Source organism: Fukomys damarensis, unplaced genomic scaffold, assembly GCF_012274545.1.
Source record: "Fukomys damarensis isolate Sample0158 unplaced genomic scaffold, DMR_v1.0_HiC HiC_scaffold_38, whole genome shotgun sequence".
Taxonomy (NCBI): domain Eukaryota; kingdom Metazoa; phylum Chordata; class Mammalia; order Rodentia; family Bathyergidae; genus Fukomys; species Fukomys damarensis.
Genome location: NW_022900950.1, coordinates 74,297,797 through 74,316,900, shown reverse-complemented (window position 1 = coordinate 74,316,900; position 19,104 = coordinate 74,297,797). Strand labels below are relative to the sequence as shown.

Sequence of the window (19,104 nt, the reverse complement as noted above, 5' to 3'; positions counted from 1 at the left end):
TTTTTTTTTTTTTTTTTTTGGTACCGGGGATTGAACTTGGGTCCTTGCGCTTGCAAGGCAGGCCACTGAACCGCTGAGCTAAATCCCCACCCCAACAGATAGTGTTAGAATGTCAGGAGAAATCAAAGATGAAAGCTATGTTTCTTCCACTGGGCCCTGCCTGGATTGCCAATGTGTGGAAAAAATAAAAAATCTGTTTAATAAACGCTTATTACCATGACATTAGTCAAGGGAAAGGCTATTCCAAATTGGGCCTTAATCTTTAATTAAGTTTTGGGCGAATGGTGCCTAAAACTTCAGGTTAGTTTATAGGTGTCACATTTGTGTTTCTTTGAATTCTTAAAATAATATCTGGGGGATATTTGGTCGAAGAATCCAATCTGCTGAACAGCCTGACAAACACCATCTGAGATCTCCCCTAGTTTAAGCATCTATCACAACAAGCAGGCTACGCAGCATGATATCAGCTCTCTGGGTCCAACACCTCTTCTCATACAGACTGACAGCCTGATGCAGGACGGAGTGAAATACTCCGCTTGTCAGTCATCAGCGGACGAACGAGAAAACAGCCTTTCTAGTATTTTGACCCATAGATGATCACAACTTTTTGTTTGTTTGTTTGTTTTTTGAAACAGGGTCTCATTATGTAGTTGAGACTGACCTAGAACTCACTGTGTAGCCCAGGCTGGTCTCAAACTCACAGGGATCCTCCTGCCTCAGCCTCCCAAGTGCTGGGTACAAGCGTGTACTCACTGTGTAGCCCAGGCTGGTCTCAAACTCACAGGGATCCTCCTGCCTCAGCCTCCCAAGTGCTGGGATTACAAGCGTGCGCCACCACGCCCAGCAGATGATCATAATTTTATTTTAGCCAGTGCAGGATCCTTGGAAAGCTCAAAGTCAGGACCACCTTGTGCTGTGAGCTGAAAGGAAATGTTCCTACCTCCCTGCCTTAGCTTGTGCCTGCTTCATGTGGGCACTGTGCTTTCAGAAAATGGAAAGCAACTCCCCAAGTACCAAAGCTCGGTATTTATTAGCTGCCACCTCAGAGTGGTTTGCAGAGGGAAGCACTGACCATCATGAAGCAGAAACAAGGAGTCAGTAACTGTGTTGGTGGCCAGGGACAAAGACATTTCAGAAGTGTGAGAGCCACACAATTACCGGGGAAACTGTGACAGGAAAGAATGGAAGGCAATATCAGGTGCACAGATAAAGCTGCACATCCTGACACTGTGACATCTCTTGTCCCAGCGAATGGGTTGGCATCTTCTGTTCCCTGTAACAGTCCCGACTTCAAGTGCTAGTGATGACCACAGCTAACCTGCACGGTGCTTATGACCTGCCAGACACTGTTCGACACGCTACGCGCACTAACGTGTTTAATTCTCAGGACAGCGTCATAAGGTGGATACTACTGTCCTGTCCTCCTCGAGGAGAAACCAAGGCACAGAGAGGCTAAGTGACTTAGAAAGTTCTCTCAGCTACGGAAACAGATCTAAGGCAGATAGATTCCTGGGAGCTGTCTGTGCACCGCACCCTTCAGGGTCTGCAGTCTCTCAGGCTCTGTGTCTACATCTAGGTTTGGAGGCTGTGACTGGCACTTCCCTTGCAGCAGGTACGGAACATCACATTACCCTCGGCTGGGTCCCCCCTCTGCACGTTAGTAGTTAGCAGCCCTGCGTGTGTTGCATGGGGCCGAGCTCCGGCTAACAGGAAAAGGAATGGCGAGCAAGGCCTGAACCCCGAGCTGAGAGGGGGCAGGGAGGAGCTGAAATGGGTGCCCAGCGATTAGTCAGAGAAGCTGAGGATTAACAGACTTAAGACCAGAAGCAGGAAACAATGCAGCCGGTTGAAGAGGTGGGGTGAGAGGGTGCAGTGCGTGGGAATGAGGAGAGCGGCTCTGTCCGGCAGAGTTGCTGTGGGGAGCACGGCTGAGAAAGCATCTGAGGATCAATCCCCTCAGAGACAAGTAAACAAAAGAAAGCCCCACCCAAACAGCAACAGCAGCCAGAAAACGAAACCAAAATGGGTAGGGAGGAGACACAGGTTAAAGTTCTTCTGTACTTTTCCTCATCTGTGATTCTGAACCCAGGAAACCAGAAGAGGGAAGGCCTGGGCTGGGATGAGCTCAGTTCTGTAAAGAGACAATGCAGCCTGCAATCTGCCTACCTGGGCAAAGTTTGCGCCACCCTCAAGTGTGGGCAGAGATGTGGAGAAACAGGAACTGAGCACAGCGGGCAGGAGGGGTATTACTGCAATCCAGCACCTTAAAACATCCCCTGGGCTTTTGATCTTAATGATCATGTCTTGCATTTCTAGAAATGCCTATCCCTTTTAAACACATAATGTCTTGGGGTATTTTTTTAACTTGGTTGTTTATTCCTTCTTCTGTGTCTTTATTTTGAGCCTGTTATTAATGACGTGGTAGCTCTCGTCTCAAGTTTGTGTAGCCCTGATCTTGCTGCTTGCTGAAACTGCTGACTTCTATTCATGACGACAGTCATGGGCCCTGAGTCAGCCCTGGCACACAGAGGATGGCTCACCCTGGTGAATTTAACCCCAAGTCTTCTGATTCCATCACTGAGCTCCTGTCAAGTGCTCTAATCTCCCACACTTTTCCACTGCCACCATGACCTAGGATTTGGAAGAAGTGGGGACAGGGAGGTGATGGGTGAGGGAGGCCCTGAGAGTTACACAAGGAAGAAACAAGACCTGAGCCCAGGTCTCAGCCAGCAGCAGGCCAAGGCAGGCATAGGGGAGGAACCAAATAGGCTGGTGATGGAGCGGAGTAGAAGAGGTCAAAGTGAAGGTTGGGGGGCCTGGGGATGTGTCTACGTGGCAGGGTATTTGCCCTGCATGCTCTGTTCCATTCCCAGCAATGCAGAGAGAAAAGAAAAAGTAGAAGGAGAAATATCAGAGTCAGCTCCGGTTTCATAAGTGTCAGAATGACACTTGGGCCTTGGTCACTGCAAGATTTTTAAAAATCACACCCAATGTATGGATATAACCCCCCCAGAAGCATTATATAGTCCCCTCCTTGGGGCCCACGCCTTTGTATCTGTGTTTTAGAACATCTCCACTTTCAGCTATGGATTTGGATTTTCATGTCCTCTTCAATTTTGTTGTTGTTCACATTTTCTGGCCCTTGGGAGTTTCCTTGCTTTCTTGAGATTTCATTATGCATTTAAAAAGTTGCTTCTTATATTTCATGAAGTATTTCTAGGTGTTACACATTGGGATAATTTTCAGGTTCCCAAGTATATCAGATTACTGAAACAAGAAAATTTTCTATACAGTTACTCTAGAGACAATTTGAAAATATTTAGTAAACTGAAGGTATTGTTACTCCACAGTTCCCACAAGCTACTTCTAGATTATTTATGAATGCACAAAAAAGAGATGTGACTGAGAATGTTGATTATAGCATCGTTTGTAAAACTGGAGGGAGGAAAAATGGAAGCAATCTAAATTCCTATGAAAGGAGGAAAGAAAAATGTAGCTTCATGGAACACAGAATGAGGCACCACAAAGTAAGTAAAAGTAATTAATGAACTAGAAGTAGAACAAAAAATAGCCAGTTGAAGATTATTATGCACAGACTGGGTGTGGTGCTCTACTCTTGTAGTCCTAGATACTTAGGAGTCTGAGGCAGCAGGATTGCTTGAGCCCAGGAGTTCCAGGCCAGACCAATCACATGGCAAGACCCTGTCTCAAAAAAGAGAAAGGGAGAAGGAAAAGATTATTATACACAGAATAATTATACTTAAAGTTTTCAAAAATATAAAACTATGCTATATACTGATTAGGGGCTAGGCATATTTATGTCATTGTAATAAAATACCTCAGAAAACAACTTACAAGAAGAGATTTATTTTGGCGCACAGTTTCAGTCAATGCTCAACTTTGGGCCTGTGGTGAGCCAGAACCTCATAGCAGAGCACATGGCTCACCTCATGGCAGACAGCGCATGGAGGGTCCCAGTAGCCCCTTCAAGAACACGCCCACCAGTGACCTCACTTCCGCCTTAGGCCCCACCCCTTTAGGTTTGCACCACTTCCCAGTAGTACCACAGGGAAGGAGCCTTTGGGGGACATTTACAATCTAAACTATAATGATGTCTATAGTATGGTCCAGAGTACAGCAAACTGGGCCAGGGATTTGGCTCAGTGGTTCTGCTGCCTGCCTCGAAAGTGCAAGGGCCTGAGTTCAGTCCCTGGTACCAAAAAAAAACCAAAAAAAAAAACCCAGGTACAGCAAACTAAGACCCATGGGCCAAACCCAGCCAGCTATTTTTTTCTTTTCTAGCCCTGGGATTACAAATGGTCTTTACATTTGTAAGTGTTTAGATTTTTTTAAATGATTATATAAATAAGTACATACATAATAGCCTGTTATTTTGTCTCTTGGCCCATAAAATCTAAAATATTTCCAGGTATGGTGACATATGCCTATAATCCTAGCACTTGGGAGGCTAAGGCAGGAAGATTTCTGTGAGTTCAAGACTAGCCTGGGATACACAACTAGAGACTGTCTCAAGGAAAAAAAAAAAAGGTGGGGGGGAAATGAAAGGAAGAAAAAAAACCTAATATGTTTACTCTCTGTCCCTTTAAGAAAGAGTTTTCTGACCTTGCTGTAGTCAATATGGAAAAAATTAAGATGAATAGGTGGGGGGTATTTGTTAATCGTGACCATATTCTTTTTTCTTTGGTGGAGATGCATTCGTAATGAAAAATAACAAGAGCCTCCTGTTGTTGCTTCTGTCCCTCTGGAGCCCCTCTGGTTCCCCTCCGTCTCCCTTTCCATCCCATCTGAAGTATCTTCACCTCTCCCACTCCTGGCCCTGCTGTCTGGCCCCTCCGTCTGGGTCCCACCAGGCGCCTGACAGCCACACCCAGAGCCTCCGTTCCTGTGCTTACTGTATCTGTGGATTGATGAGAACAACTTGGTTACTGAAACCCGCCTCTTCCCCTGCCCGCCGATGTCATTGTCGTTGTGGTCTCTCCTCTGATTCTCCCTGCTCCTCCCCAGTTCTGGGCTGTGACCCTTTCTCTGTGGTCAGCGCATTTCATATATATTAATGTCTGTCTGTTCTCCTTCGGGCCTCAACCATTCCCACCTGGAGGTTTGGATTTCAGAATAATCCCCTCCAGCCGGGCCTCTCCAAGGCTGCTCCCCACGGTCCATGGTCAGTGAGTTCTCCTCGGACAGGGGCTTGGCCGGAGCAGGTCTCTTCCTTCCTCCCTGATAGGTTAGGCTTGGTGAATACTCGCCTAGGCTGTTCCACTGCTGCTTAGCCAGACTCCATGCCTCCAGCCCATACTCATGCAACTGCCGGTGGTCATTCTGTCACAAACGCAATCATTTTCCTCCTGTACTCATCCCTTCTGTGGTTTTTCATCCCTTGGGAACGAGTCCAGGTCCACCGCTTCAGTATACGCCTGTGTGTGGGAGGGTACTAGAAATTGAATCTGGGGCTTTCACAGTGTGCTGTACCCCAGCCCCTCCCCCGTATACTCTGAAATAGACCCAAATTTAGATAAGAAGATTCAACTATGAAATGGGGAAGTTCTACCAGGCAGATGGACCTGGGGATAAGCAGAGTAAGAGATAAGTATAAAGGTGGGGAATGAGAATCAGTGAAAGATAAAATAAATACCAAATGTTCCAGCATCTGGCATGTGTGTGGCCCTTTAGGGCTTAGAAAGCAGCTTCACATTTATTATTTCAGTTGGTTTCTTATTATTAAGACTATGGAAGAGGCAGATCAGCAGGCCTAACTTCTGGGCTTTTAGGAAATGGAAGGTTCTAGCAAGGACAGGATTCTTCCCAGGCCACGTGGCTAGAGAGGGCGGCAGCAGGTCTGAAGGCCAGGTCTTCTGGATGCAGATCCCATCCTCTCACGCAGTGCATGGGCTGTGTGTCGGGGACTTTGCAGGGCTCATCTGTGGAAGCAAGTTCTGCACTCCTCCCTGTTGGAGTTAGGCTGATGAGATGTACGGATAAGCGGCCAGGCGGGGAAGCCCTGGGTGCCTCCCACAGGAAGTCATCGCGGACTTCTGAAGTGATGAAATCATCAGGGGCCTTATCGAGTGTTTCTCAGAGAAGGCTGCAGTGCACCAAGGGGTGTGAAGCTGTGTAGTAGTTTCCGGGGTCCTAGACCCATTGGGTTTAGCCATGGGAGGAGCCACTGTCCTGAGCTGCCTGCTCCTGGCTCCTCTCACCTGCCTAGCTTGGGTGACTGTCGGCTCTTCTTTTGGCTTCCACTTTGGTTGTATCCACCTCTGGGTTTCCTCATCTCTGGCGCTTCATTACTGATTTGATTCTATGCCTCCCACTCAGCTTCCAGCTCCCCTTTTAATGACATTTGATTCCTTCTTGCACCAAGTTGGTGCAAGAAACTTTTCAACTTTCCTCCTTTGTCATCAGGCTCTGCACACCCTGACTCTCACTGGATGAGGGGCGAGGGCTTTGTCTTGGGGAAGTTTTGAGGTCAGAACACAAAACAACATCCTCCCCGCTTTTGAGGCTCCCTGGACTTGGCCGTGAAGCTTGACCTGAAGCATGGATAGGGATGTTTCTTGCAGCGTGGTTGCAACTATAATAGGGACAGTGTAAGAGGCTATCAGAGGAAAAGGTTGTGAGGCTGGCAGGAAGGAGGACTGTCCGTAAACACTCATAGAAACCTTCAAGATGAAATTTTCAGAGCAACGGCAGAGCGGTTTTTAAATTTTGCTACCATTTATGTTTTAAACAAACAAACAGGAAATAATGCTTGTTTTTATATGCGTGGGGCTCCCCTGCACAGGACTCCACTGCAGAAACAGTTACCTCGGGGGAAGGAAATTGAACAAGGGGGAAAAGGGCTGCAGTGAAACTTCCTCTCTGAGCTTAGCGCCGTGTGTACTGTGTGTCACCTGCCTGAAAATTGAAATTGAAACAAGGTAAATACTGTGGAATCAGCCTAGAGATGTGAAAATACACGGGGGCCTTGGGAGTCACTCTTTAACCACAGAGATTGGAAAATTGAACAACAAAAGATAAATGATTTTTCAAATTTGCAAAACTACTAAGTTACAGAGGTATTAGCAGAAGCCCTGTCTGTCCTTTGGCACCATTGCTTGAAGGGATGCAGCTTGGAAACCCTGCGTGGTATCAAGAAAACTTCTCCCTCCCTCCCCTCTTATCCTGCCTTCCTTCCTTCCTTCCTTCCTTCCTTCTTTCCTTCCTTCCTTCCTTCTTCCCTTCCTTCCGATAAGGTCTCACAATGTTGCCAAGGCTGGTGTGGAACTCCTGGGCTCCAGTGTTCCTCCTGCCTCAGCCTCCTAAGTAGCTGAGACTACAGGTACATACCCCCCCATCTGACTCATATGTGTAGAACTTAACCCAAATGACACTTAAAACCCGGTTTCTTCATCTGTAAAATGGAGACAGTAAAGTTATTATGAGGAATAAATGCCATAATGCATGTTCATTCTGGTGCAGAACACATAGTTAAGCATCCTATCAAAGGCAATTACTGCTATTTATTCTTCTGAGGCTCTCATGGAGTTGGAGCTGGCTGGGGGGGTGTTCTGAGGGAGGCTGTCATAGGCTTACAGGATAGAAGGGAAGAGAGAGAGAGACAGAGAGAGAGAGAGAGAGAGAGAGAGAGGATATCCATGATTTTCACTTACTAAAATACTACTAGAGAATCTGAGAGAGCAAATGATGCTTAGTGTAGAAAACATATGTGAGGGTGTGTGTGTGAGGATGTGTTTCATGGAGAGAATTTCCGGCCCTTTTAACTCCACAGGGCCACCACGGGCCACCTGTGACCAGCATTGTCTCATGCTGGAAAATACCTGTACACAATCCAGGACCATCTGGGAACACTCCTTTCCTATTCTCTTCCATTCCCAACTGTCAGCGTGCCCTCATTATCCCTGCTAGCCAAGTTCCTTGCCTATTTCCTCTTTTCCTGGGGCCATGGGTCAAGTGGGGACTCGGTGCTCTGTTGGGAACTCGGTCCACTTCCCTTAGAGACGTGCAGAAAGATCTCCTTCTGGGCAGCTTTACTTACATATATCTTGGGGAGTCACCTTGGCAAACGCCCCTACAATGCTGAGGTCTCTGGAAAGCATTCCCTCGCTTGCCCCCATCTCCTGGGACATCTGCTGAGGTCCCCGAGCTCCCTCACCACCAGCTTCATGATCTGTAGACACTGAGATGCTCCTGGAGAGGGAAATAGTGTAAGGGTAACAGCTCAGGTTCTGGACCTTCTTGGGTCCAAATCTTTACTTTTCCAGGTGATGTTGGTGATCTTAGGCAAGTTGTGTGTGACCTTCTTGTCCCAGTGTCCATCTGAAACAAAGGGTGGGAAGAAAATGAGGTAATCCAGAGAATCGATGAGAAGCCAAGCCAAGTGTCTTTATGGAATATAGTAAACAAAACAAAACAATCAAACAAATAAAAAACAACGTGGTGAATGCTGCTACCACGTATCACCCAATGGAAAGATAGACTTATACAAAAATGACATGCATATTCATCCACATTATTCTCTGGATCTGGCACAATGAAACTTTTCCCCAAAGTCAAAATGAATTTGAATCGATTCAGGACGCCAAAGTGGCAACTGAACACAGTCAGGAAGGAGAACTTTGAGAAATGCTTCAGAACGTGGCACAAACCATGGCATCAGCGTGCTCAGAGCAAGAAGGTATATTTTGAGGGGGATTAATGACAATGTGTCTTTTAATGTAAGGAACTTTAGGAACCTTTTAAACTTTCACCGTATGTTCTGACCACACCGTGTACAAGTGGAGAATCCCCTTAAGTGACTCTCTGCAGCTTGAATCAGCTCTGATGGGTTTGGGCAGTGTTTATCAAAGTGACAATCGAATGGACTCCTGGTGCAGTGGGAGACAGAAATGTTCCTCTGTGATTAACCAGAATCATTAGGTTGTGTCTGTCTTGTCAGCTTGGCTGCTATAACCAAATACCACAGCCTGTGTGGCTCGAATGGCACACACATTTCTTATAGTTCTGGAAACCAAGAAGTTCAAAAGCAAGGTGCCAGCAGACTCTGTGTCTGGTGAGGACCTTCCTTCCTGTGTCCTCACATGGCAGGGACACCTTCTGGTTTCCTTCTCTTCCGTTAAGGGCATCGACCCCATCTTCATCACTGCATTTAAGCCTGATCCTCTCCCAGAGGCCCCACTTCCTACCCAATGCCATGGGGGTCAGAGCTTAACATATGAACACCAGAGGACATGAACATCGAGTCCCTCACAGCAACCAAACAAATGTTTTTATTCCTTAACCCAAATCAGAGGAGTTCGCCGTCTCACAATCGCAGAGGAGAATAAGATGAGTAAGATGTGCACTCGGCTGTGCACTCTGCAGTCACCGCCCAGCTTGTGCTGAAAGTGTGGTGTAAAGCAGTTGGCTTCCCCTCTCACCGTTTACCTTACAGCTTAGGAAGCACTTCCTCCTATGCTGTTACATTTGGTGCCTTCTGTAGTCTAGGATGTAGGTGACATTCATGCATGTAGTATTGTATGGGTGAACTTTTCAAAACAACATTCTCTAAGAAAGCTCCAGCATTATTGTTAAAAATGCCGTGGGTGGTCTTAGTGGGCCCCATCTGAATGGAAGTCTTCATTACACAGGGACAGGACAAGAACCCCCAACCCACCTCACCATAACTGCAGCCCAGCCAGGGGAAGGAGGGTTTTCCCAGCGGTTATCAAGCTGGTGGTTCTTTCCCATTCTTCGGTGAGCCACACCGTGGATGTTTGGACCATCTGAGGTTCAAACAGAATATGTTCACTTACATCTTGAAAATATGGACAGTTCCACAGGTGCATTTTAAAAAACATTGCTGGAGCTTTCTTATTTTCTAGGGGAGCCTTGCTCTGAAAAGGTCACTGTGCCGATAACATATGCATTATATTTTTATTTAGAATCCAGGAGAATTTGTCAGATAATCTCAGAGGCTGATTCGGTGCCATACAGAATGTGAGACTTGGCACTGAAACCTAAGTAGTCACTCTCGGGTCAAAGAATTCTTCTCCATTTATTAGCAATGAGGGCACAAGGGGTGGTGGTGTAGCTCAGTGATAGAGTGCTTGCCTAGCATGAGTGAATCCCTGGGCTCAATCCCTAGCACCAAAAAACAAAAACAAAACAAATCAGGAACAAAGAGTTCATTCCTTCACATCTATTTTATTTGTTTTGAGGTTGGAGATCAAACCCAAAGTCCTGTGCTTGTTGGGCAGGTGTCTTGGTCACTTTCTTTTGTTGCTGAGATACAATACCCAATGCCCACAACTTAAAGAAAAGAGAGGTTTATTTTGGCTCATGGTTTAAATCCATGGCTGGCTGGCTGCAAGGCGGGAACTGGATGGCAGAGAGGCCCAGTAGAGGAAAAGGTGATCAACCTGTGGCAGCCAGGAAGCAGAGAGAGGGGAGGAACCCGGACAAGAATGCAGCCTTCCAGCTCATGCCCCAGGGATCCTCTTCCAGCCGGGCCCTGCATCCTGATGGCAGGTTCAGCTGCGAACTCACCAACTGGTGAAGGAACCGACGAGGGCAGCAACCCTCCATCCAGCCATCTCCACACACACAAAGCTACTGGGGACACTTCAAATCCAAATCACAAGACCAAGTACACCCTGTACCACTGAGCTACACCTTCGGCCCCGTTCCTTTATATCTAAACGTGTTAGGCAGCATGAACTTCACTTTCAGTAAGTATACATTTAAATTTATTCTGTGGCCAGGGCTGACTGCCTGCGTTGGGTGGAAATTTGTCCCTATCCTCTGACACCACGCTCACTATCCTCCTGGCTGAAGATGCATTTATGTTAAATCAATACACCGTGTCACACTGAACTGCGAGGCCAAGTACAGTGGATCAAATTTATCACCAAAAGCATCTGGGACAGATTTAAAAATCACTGGGACCATAATGTCCTAGCTTTGTCTCCATGGTAATCTCATTTTTGTGTGTGTTCCCACAGGTACTAGTGAAGACTCAGGACTGACAGGAGATGGTTTCCAGGAAGATGACAAAACTAATGAAGGGACTACATCAAGTATATATATTTCAGCAACCCCAGAAGCATTTACTGCAGATACGAATTCTACCAACCTTGGCGAGGATACAAATCAGTTAGAGTTTATATTAATGGTGTTGATCCCATTGATTTTGTTGGCCCTCCTACTTTTATCTGTGGTACTCCTTGCAGCATACTATAAAAGAAAGAGAACTAAAAAAGGTATTGAATGTATGTCCACTTTCAGAAAATTGCTTTATTTATTGATGAACAATCACAAGACAAAAAACTTTTTTTTTTTTTTAACACAGAGCCTTCTAGCCAAGGATCTCAAAGTGCTTTACAGACCTGTGAGTATTACCCTGACATCTGCTTAGAATTGGGGAAGGAGAGCCGGGCGTGGTGGCACATGCCTGTAATCCCAGCACTTGGGAGGCTGAGGCAGAAGGATCGCTGTGAGTTCGAGACCAGCCTGGGCTACATAGTGAGTTCCAGGTCAGTCTCAACTACATAGTGAGACCCTGTCTCAAAAAAAAACAAAAAAACAAAAAAAAAAAAACCCAAAACTAAAAAGAATTGGGGAAGGAATAGGGAAGTGATGTCTTCCTATTAAGCAAAAATAATTATATAAAATACGAAGTGATGAATGATATATTTCACTGAAATTTCCAGAAGTTAATAATGCCACATTCCTCTTTTTTTAAAAAAAGAATGTTTTTGGTTTATATGAAAATTCTGGTTTGGTCTGTATGGAAATTTGAAATATACTACTGCCATCTTTGTAAGTAATCCAGTGATGCATTGTCTTAGTCACTTTTTTTCATTGCCAGGACACAATACCCAACACTGAAACCTAAAGGAGGAGAAAGGTTTATTTTGGCTCATATTTCAGTCCACAGCTGGCTGGCTCCAAGGGAAGGCAGCATGGCAGAAGGGGCTTGGTGGAGGAGAGCTGCTCAAGTCATGGCGAACAGGAAGCAGAGAAGGGAGGAGCCAGGGAGGGAGATGAACCGTTCTAAGCCACACTGCTAGTGACCCATCTCTTAACTACAACTCATCAGTGGAAAAATCCCCAAGATCCACTTTCCAAGAGGGCCACCAGTGAGCGCATGAGGCTTTGGGGCGACATGTAGATATAAACCATAATCTTGGCCAAGAGGTCAGTGCACATCTCCCATTGTTTGAGGAAAAGGTCAGGCTGGGGGTGCAGTGGGTCAGATTGGGGCTATGAAAGGAAGGCTGGAGACCTCAAAGTCGTCTCCACCATCTGCGTTTCTATCGTGGATGCTGTTCTTCCCCACACACCCCACTTCCCAATTTAATTTGGACAATGACTGGGTCAAGCAGTATTCTTATTCCCATTGCAACCATGCCAACTTTTATATGGAAATTCCTGACTGGATGGAGATTATGAACATCAATCTAGAACCGAGATAAAAAATTCCCAAGGTTAGAGGCTCACTCTGACAGTATATTTTGTTTTGCTCCGAAGTGGGCTTTTTCTTTTCTTTTTTTTTGGTAGCTCTTGGTTTTGGTTTGCTTGCTTGCTTGTTGAGACAGGGTATTAGGTATATTGCTCATGCTGGCTGCAAAGTCCTGGGCTCAAACACTCCCCCTGCCTCAGCCTTCCCAGTGGAGCTCCTCCTCCTCTCCTCCCTCCCATTTTCCCATCTCCTTCTTTTTTTTTGCCCTAAGGGAAAGTAAGAATTTCCTGCCCCAGCCATAGCCCCACCCCTGGCCCTCTCAGAGTCAAGGGACAGAGGCAGAGGAGGTTGAGGTGTCCAGACAAATAGTCCTGCCCTTATGTTATACATTCAGAAGTGGGCTTTCCTCTACACTTTATTGTGAAAGTCTCTCTGTTCGGAAGCCATTGACACGCACAAATGGGCCTTGTCCTCAGACGGGGCCCGTGTGTCTGGCCACTCTGGGTGTGTTTGCTGTCCCCAGAGTGTGACTGCACCCTAAGGATGCCTCTGCATCTGGGCAAAGCTGCTGCCTCTGTCTGGAATTTCTTCTTGTCTGCCTGGCAAACCGTCACCCCATTCTTCAGTTTTTTTTATGAGGTCTTGAGTAATTATTCCTTGGGGAAAATCCCTCACCTCTTCTTTCTGTGCTGGTCCAATCTTGGTTCCCAGCACTCAAACTGTCCACTCAAACAGGTGACTTCTTTGGTCTTTATTTCTTATTTTATTTTGTTCCCTATAAAGATCAAAAGAACCAAGAGCTTGTCTCACTCATCTTGTTTAGCATTGTAGACTCTGGAACCATACATACTGTTGGTTGGCTTTTGTGCTCCTTAGCTCTGTGCCTCAGATTCCTCATCTGTAAAATTGGAAAACCCAATACACACCTCATAGGATATAAGAATCATATTTATATGTGTGTGTATATATATATACACACACACACATATATAATGTTAAAACCTTGGTATGCAAACATAATTCATTCCAGAAACATGCTTACAATCCAAAGTACTTATATATCAAAGCACATTTTCCCATAAGAAAAGAAGAAATTCAAATGATTATTCCACAACCGCAAAATATTCATATGAAACGATTACAAAAATATATTACGATATTTTATAATATAATGAATAATAATGAAAAGAAAGAAAAATACCTTTGAAAATCTTTGTGGCTGGTGTGAGAGAGACAAGAGAGAGGAGCGTTATGGTATAGGACAGCTTTCATGATCTCCAGGGGAATCTCTGCTATCTATTTCCTCAGTGGAATCTTTTTCTTTTTGTGAAACGTTAACAAGGAACCTATCCAATGAAGCCTGCTTTTACCTTCTTTTGAGGATTTCAAGGAAATGTGATACTGCATTGTTGTTACACAGATTCATCACTTGTACTGCTGCACCCTTATCTGGGTAGTACTTTTCTACAAAATTTTACAGTTTCCCACATTTTATATGTCTCTGTAATCTCATTTGACGTGAAGGATTCCTGTGCCCTTTTCTCCTCCTCCTCTGCAGATGAGATCTCTTCCATAACTTCTCACTGTTGAGAGATGATCACCCATAATCCCACACCGAAGTGGGGGAGGAACAGAGGGAGGGAGGAAGAGAGAGAGAAACCGTTGGTTCACATGACATTCAGCATCATGTAGTACTTGTATTGCAAGACATCGCACATTTGCCAAGTTGAAATATATTGGAAATGTTTGTTCATCTTGTGGAACACTCGCAGAACAAGTTACTCATAGAAGAAGTTACTATGCATATAGTAAAAAAAATACAGTAAAAATATGCAATTTTATCTGTATATCTAAAATTTGGAAAAAATAGTGTCTACAATATTAAGTGCTACAAGTCATCACTTAATATCTCTTTACCAAATAATACTTAGCCTAACATATGGTAGCTGCTTGATACAAGTTTATCGAATAAATGAGTTAATGAAAGAATGCTAGGATTTATTTATTTTTGGGGGGTACAGGGAATCAAACTTGGGTCCTTGCGCTTACAAGGTAAGCAGCAGAGGATTTTTTTTTTTTAAAGAACATCTTTTAGAGCTGGGGATTTAGCTCAGGGGTTCGGTGCCTGCCTGGCAAGTACAAGGACCCGAGTTTGAGCCTAGGTACCAAAAAAAAAAAGAAGTCTTTTACTATCAGAGATAAAAACAAGCTTGTGCATTACCCTTATTACAAATTGGTACTTGTATTTTAGCTTAAATAGGCCTCAGTTTAAGAAAACAGGGTATAGAAAACTTAGAATTTTGAAGACAATTACTTATCAAAAAAAATTTCTGATAGCTTTTATCCGACTTTTTCTTTTGCTAGGCATTTCTTTTTTTATAGACACAGATATTGCTTCACAAACTGAATGCTGAAAGCTCAGCAACCCCTCCCTATTGATACTCAGCCATTCATATTTAGCATTATAATTCAAGTCAATGAAAGCAGAATAAATCAGTGAAATTTAAATACTTTCTTTTTCCTCAGGAAAAATAAAACTGCCACACTGGGTCAGAGGGACCAGTATGTTGCTTGGGAAGTTGCATAGCAGTGTTTTGTGAGAGGGCATGGGTACCTGTACACTCAATACCCTTAGAGAACGGAACAGACCTACTGTTTCTTTCCCCTTGTGATAGAGTCTGGCCTGTCTTCCACAGCCAGAAAATAAGTCTTTAAATCTGATACCTGGGGAGGACTGACCCATATTTTGAGAAAGGACCCTTCACCTGGTTATTCTTTTATTTTTGAGGGGTGCTGGGGATGTAGGGTGAGCTACAGCCTCTCACCCCCAAATCGCCTTATTTCTCTGGGCTTGTCTGGTTTATGTGTAGGAAAAGGAACTTTATGTATAGTGACTTTATGTTCTGCTATCATTCTTCCTCCACCTGCAGGCACTAGGTTTGCAGTTGTTGCTATTTAACATTTATTAAGTTGGGTGCCGGAGAGCTGCAGTGAAAACAGCTGGCAGGAAACCATGGCTTTAAACAGACGGTGGCTACGTGATTCTTGACTCAGTAAATCTCCTGGGAAAGAGTCTCTTGCTCACTGCTCAGGGTGGAAACAAGAGAAGAAAGCCAGAGCCCCCACTTCGACAACCCCTCCTTGGGCTGCGCGGAGAAGAGCCCAGGGTTCTGTCAGGCCAGGAGGGTGCGTTCGGTGCAGGAGCTGGGGAGGAGGACAGAAACGGGAGGGCTGTGAGAGGCAAAATGGCATCAGGAGGGAAGGGGGTGCTGAGCAAGAGCTGCATTTGCCTCCTGGTTGCAAAAGGAGTCAGTGACTATTAATAAAGAGCTACAGGGCAGGTGGAGCGGAGGCTGGGGCCTGATTGCTGAGGACAAGTAATTGGTCTCCCTCCTAGCTTAATGCTCTGCTCTTGTGAGCTCTCCCAGATGTTTTTCTGTTGCCATGGTGGCTGGGGCAGGGGTAATGGCCGTGGAGCGGGGAGAAGAGGCCACAGAAGGCTTTTTGCTCTCTTTTAATACTGATTACAGGAGCTTCACATTCGGAGCATCTGGAGCACTTTGGTAATGGGTTTTTAAACTTTTCCATCATTTGCATGCAGGCTAGCTTTTGTTCACCTCCATGCCTGCAGGAAACTCAGATTATAAAAATAAATGCATGCCCCAAACAGTGTGCTGGGAAGCCAGGTGCTCTCTGAGAAACTGGTGAGCGGCTATGGCGCTGCGGAAAGGCTGTGGGGGGGAGAGTGTCAAAACAGGAAGGTCTGTGTGGGCACCTGTAGGGAGCTTCGGCTGTTGTAGGAGCTGTGTTGATAGTAAAATCCCTTACGGAAATAGCTTGTAAATTTCGGATTTAAAGTATATAAGTAAAATATATATAAGATGAAGATAGTCTCGCCAATCTAAGTTTTGAGGAGCCAGGCATGTGCAGAAAGCTTCAGATTCTTATTGAGGGTACAGAGGACATAGCCTGCAGCCCCTCTGAGGCCGAAAGTTGATGGCATGAATCTCCCATCTGAGCCCAGCTTTCCTGGACTAGCAGTGCCCTTCCGCCTTGCCAGTGTGCAGGAAATTCCTGCAGGTCCCTGCTGGTCCTAGTCCCCTGCTGGAGACCAAGGAGGCCCATGATTGCCAGGGGTCATGTTTGGTGTACTGCTGCAGAGTGGTTTGCTTTTCAGTGCTTTCTGATCATAAAAGGTGCAGTGGGCCTGTGCTGTCTACTTGTTTGACATCACAGTTACATTCCTCTGGATACATTGGTTCCCCTGCCAAGTAAGACAGCTTAAACCAGGACATTGGGCTCTGACCCTGGCTGTGTGATCATTTGGAATCTTGTCTGCATTAGAACCAGTTTGTAAACTGCTATGTGAGTCAGACCCACCAGCAGGGCCCAGAAGATGGCTTGCCGGACGTTTTACTATTATGATAATGCTAAGTCCAAAAGTGTAGGCAGAACTTAATCCCAGTACTGCTCGAACGAGATTAAGACCTATTCATTCACTCCATGAACATCCACTAGTCATCTGCCAGGCACTACACTAGCAGGACAGGGACTGGGAGATGCCACAGTGAATCAGACACAGATGAGCCTGCCCCTTGGGAGCTGTGGTTCAGTCTAGTGGGAGAGACAGAAAAATCAGAATCTGATAGGTGGACTGACTCATGGGAAACTATGCCCAATGCTAAGAAGGAAGCAAGCAAGGTGCTGAGCAGGGAACCACAGGGAAGATGGGCCTTGTTGTAGTAGAGGTGGGCAGGGTCTCCTTGAGGACAGGATGTGAGGGACCCAGCCATTCCAGAGGACAGAGGGGGAACTCCTAAGGGAGCTCTGGATGGAGGAGTCCACATCCTACTCCAGTTCAGGGGACAGTGGCACAGCATGGTGTTTTGTTGAGGCGGGACAAGGAATAAACCCTCTTGCCTTTTTTTCTTTCCTTTACAACAGTTTTCCTCTTTGCATGGCTGTAAAAAAAAAAGGCAAACATCTGCTCTAAAGAGGGTGTTCTCTAAACTGTCCACATCTAACAGAAAACCAGATTTCATGCTATTAGCGCTTTCATCTGTGCTTGTTTGACTTGGGGGTTAATTGCGGCCCCCTTCAAAACACAGCAAAGTTATTGTGTTTGTTTTGTGAAGAACTCGTCAGCTGTTGTTGAAAAAAGAGGTTGTTGGTGATGGGCAAAGCCAACATGATCTTTGTATTTATTCTCTTCTAGGTGAACTGGGCGGTGACAACCTCAAAGTGTAAGTCGCCTCCACCTATTCCGACCCAGCTGGTGCAGTTTGGGAGAAGGGAGGGCACGGACCTTCGCTAGTTTCTACTCTGATGTCCTAGCTGGGTCCTCCTGCTTCTGCTCCCAGGCCTTGGATGACGGGATGCCCCTGGGTCTCCAAACCTTATCAGGAGGTCTCTGCGGAGGAGGGCACCCGAGTGCTTTATTTCATTGTCAGCTGCTCAGAAAAGAAGTGTTTCTGACCACTTCCGATGCCAAATGCAGGATAGTTAAATAAACGGATCCTGAGTTTGGGTCAAGGATGTCGGTTCATCTATGCTAATTAAACACTCCATCACCAGGGCAGGCTGGTGTTCCTGGAAGGAGAGAGAATCTCACCCAGAAACTGTTGGGGCGATGCCATCCCCATGCCTGCCCCGCCCAGCAGCCTCCCTCATTTAGAAACTGCCCGCTTCCTCTTCCCAGTGTGCCGCCCACACTTCCGGTAGAGCCGGTGGGTGGTCCTTCCTTCCCCACAGAGCCTACACTAAGCCAGGCTTCTAAGCCGGGTACAAACTCTGAGCCCCGGGAAGGGGGGCGGTGGATTTCCGAAAGTAACAGCTCCATTTCTCCTAGGCAGAAAAGCCCGGGAACTGGAGGGAGAGGCGGTAAAAGTAGGTTATTGACAGTGGCCTCTTGTTGTGGGACACTCATCAGCACCCCCAGGAGAGGGAAGTGAAATTGAGCAAGGTTAGAACAGCCGGCAACTCCCCCGAGGGCCTTGCAGACTGCGCTGCACCTCGCTCTGCCCTGGGTTCCCCTTTCAGCTGCTTTCTGGGCCTCTGGCCTTTGCAGTATGGCGATCAGCGATATAGGTGGGTGGGTTTTAGGGTTTAGCCTTTTTTCTCAGTAGAGTCTGATACTTTAACGCAAGGGCAAAGCTGGCTCTCCCGAGCGCCAGATGCTCAGTCTAGACTCCAGATGAAATGCAGCACCAGCTTCTCCAACAAGCTTTGCCTTCTCTCTCTAGCCCTATTTTCGAGGAGGACACTCCTTCTGTTATGGAAATAGAGATGGAAGAGCTGGATAAGTGGATGAGCAGCATGAATAGAAATGGTAGGTGGAAACCTGAAGTGTTTGCTTCCCTCTCTGGTAATAGAAGGTTGGGACAACTCTAAATACCTCAGGGTAGTCTGGAGTGGCCAGTCCCACGTTCCACCTCATGTGCACAAATAATGAATTTAGGTCTGACCCGTCCTTAAATACCCACTTTAAATTATTGCATCCTCTTGCCACTTGTTTGTATTTTTGTACAAGTTGTTAAAATGATCTTTTTCAAGCAGAAAAATATTTTCTCTTTTCTCTTCCAAGCAAGGATATCTGAGGCCAAATTTTCTGGAAAAAGCACCTAACACTATCTTTTTTTTTTTTT

The 19,104-nt window shown here is 45.9% G+C and overlaps 1 protein-coding gene across 1 annotated transcript in view; it reads left to right on the top strand.

Moving 5' to 3' along the window:
- The window catches only part of Tmem154 (transmembrane protein 154), a 39,414-nt gene that overhangs the window by 4,179 nt on the left and 16,131 nt on the right, over window positions 1-19,104 (top strand). The window contains exons 3-7 of the mRNA XM_033759954.1: window positions 1,577-1,612; window positions 11,001-11,258; window positions 11,348-11,386; window positions 17,676-17,703; window positions 18,703-18,788. Coding sequence (XP_033615845.1) covers window positions 1,577-1,612; window positions 11,001-11,258; window positions 11,348-11,386; window positions 17,676-17,703; window positions 18,703-18,788 — 447 coding nt within the window. The remainder of the gene's footprint in view (window positions 1-1,576; window positions 1,613-11,000; window positions 11,259-11,347; window positions 11,387-17,675; window positions 17,704-18,702; window positions 18,789-19,104) is intronic.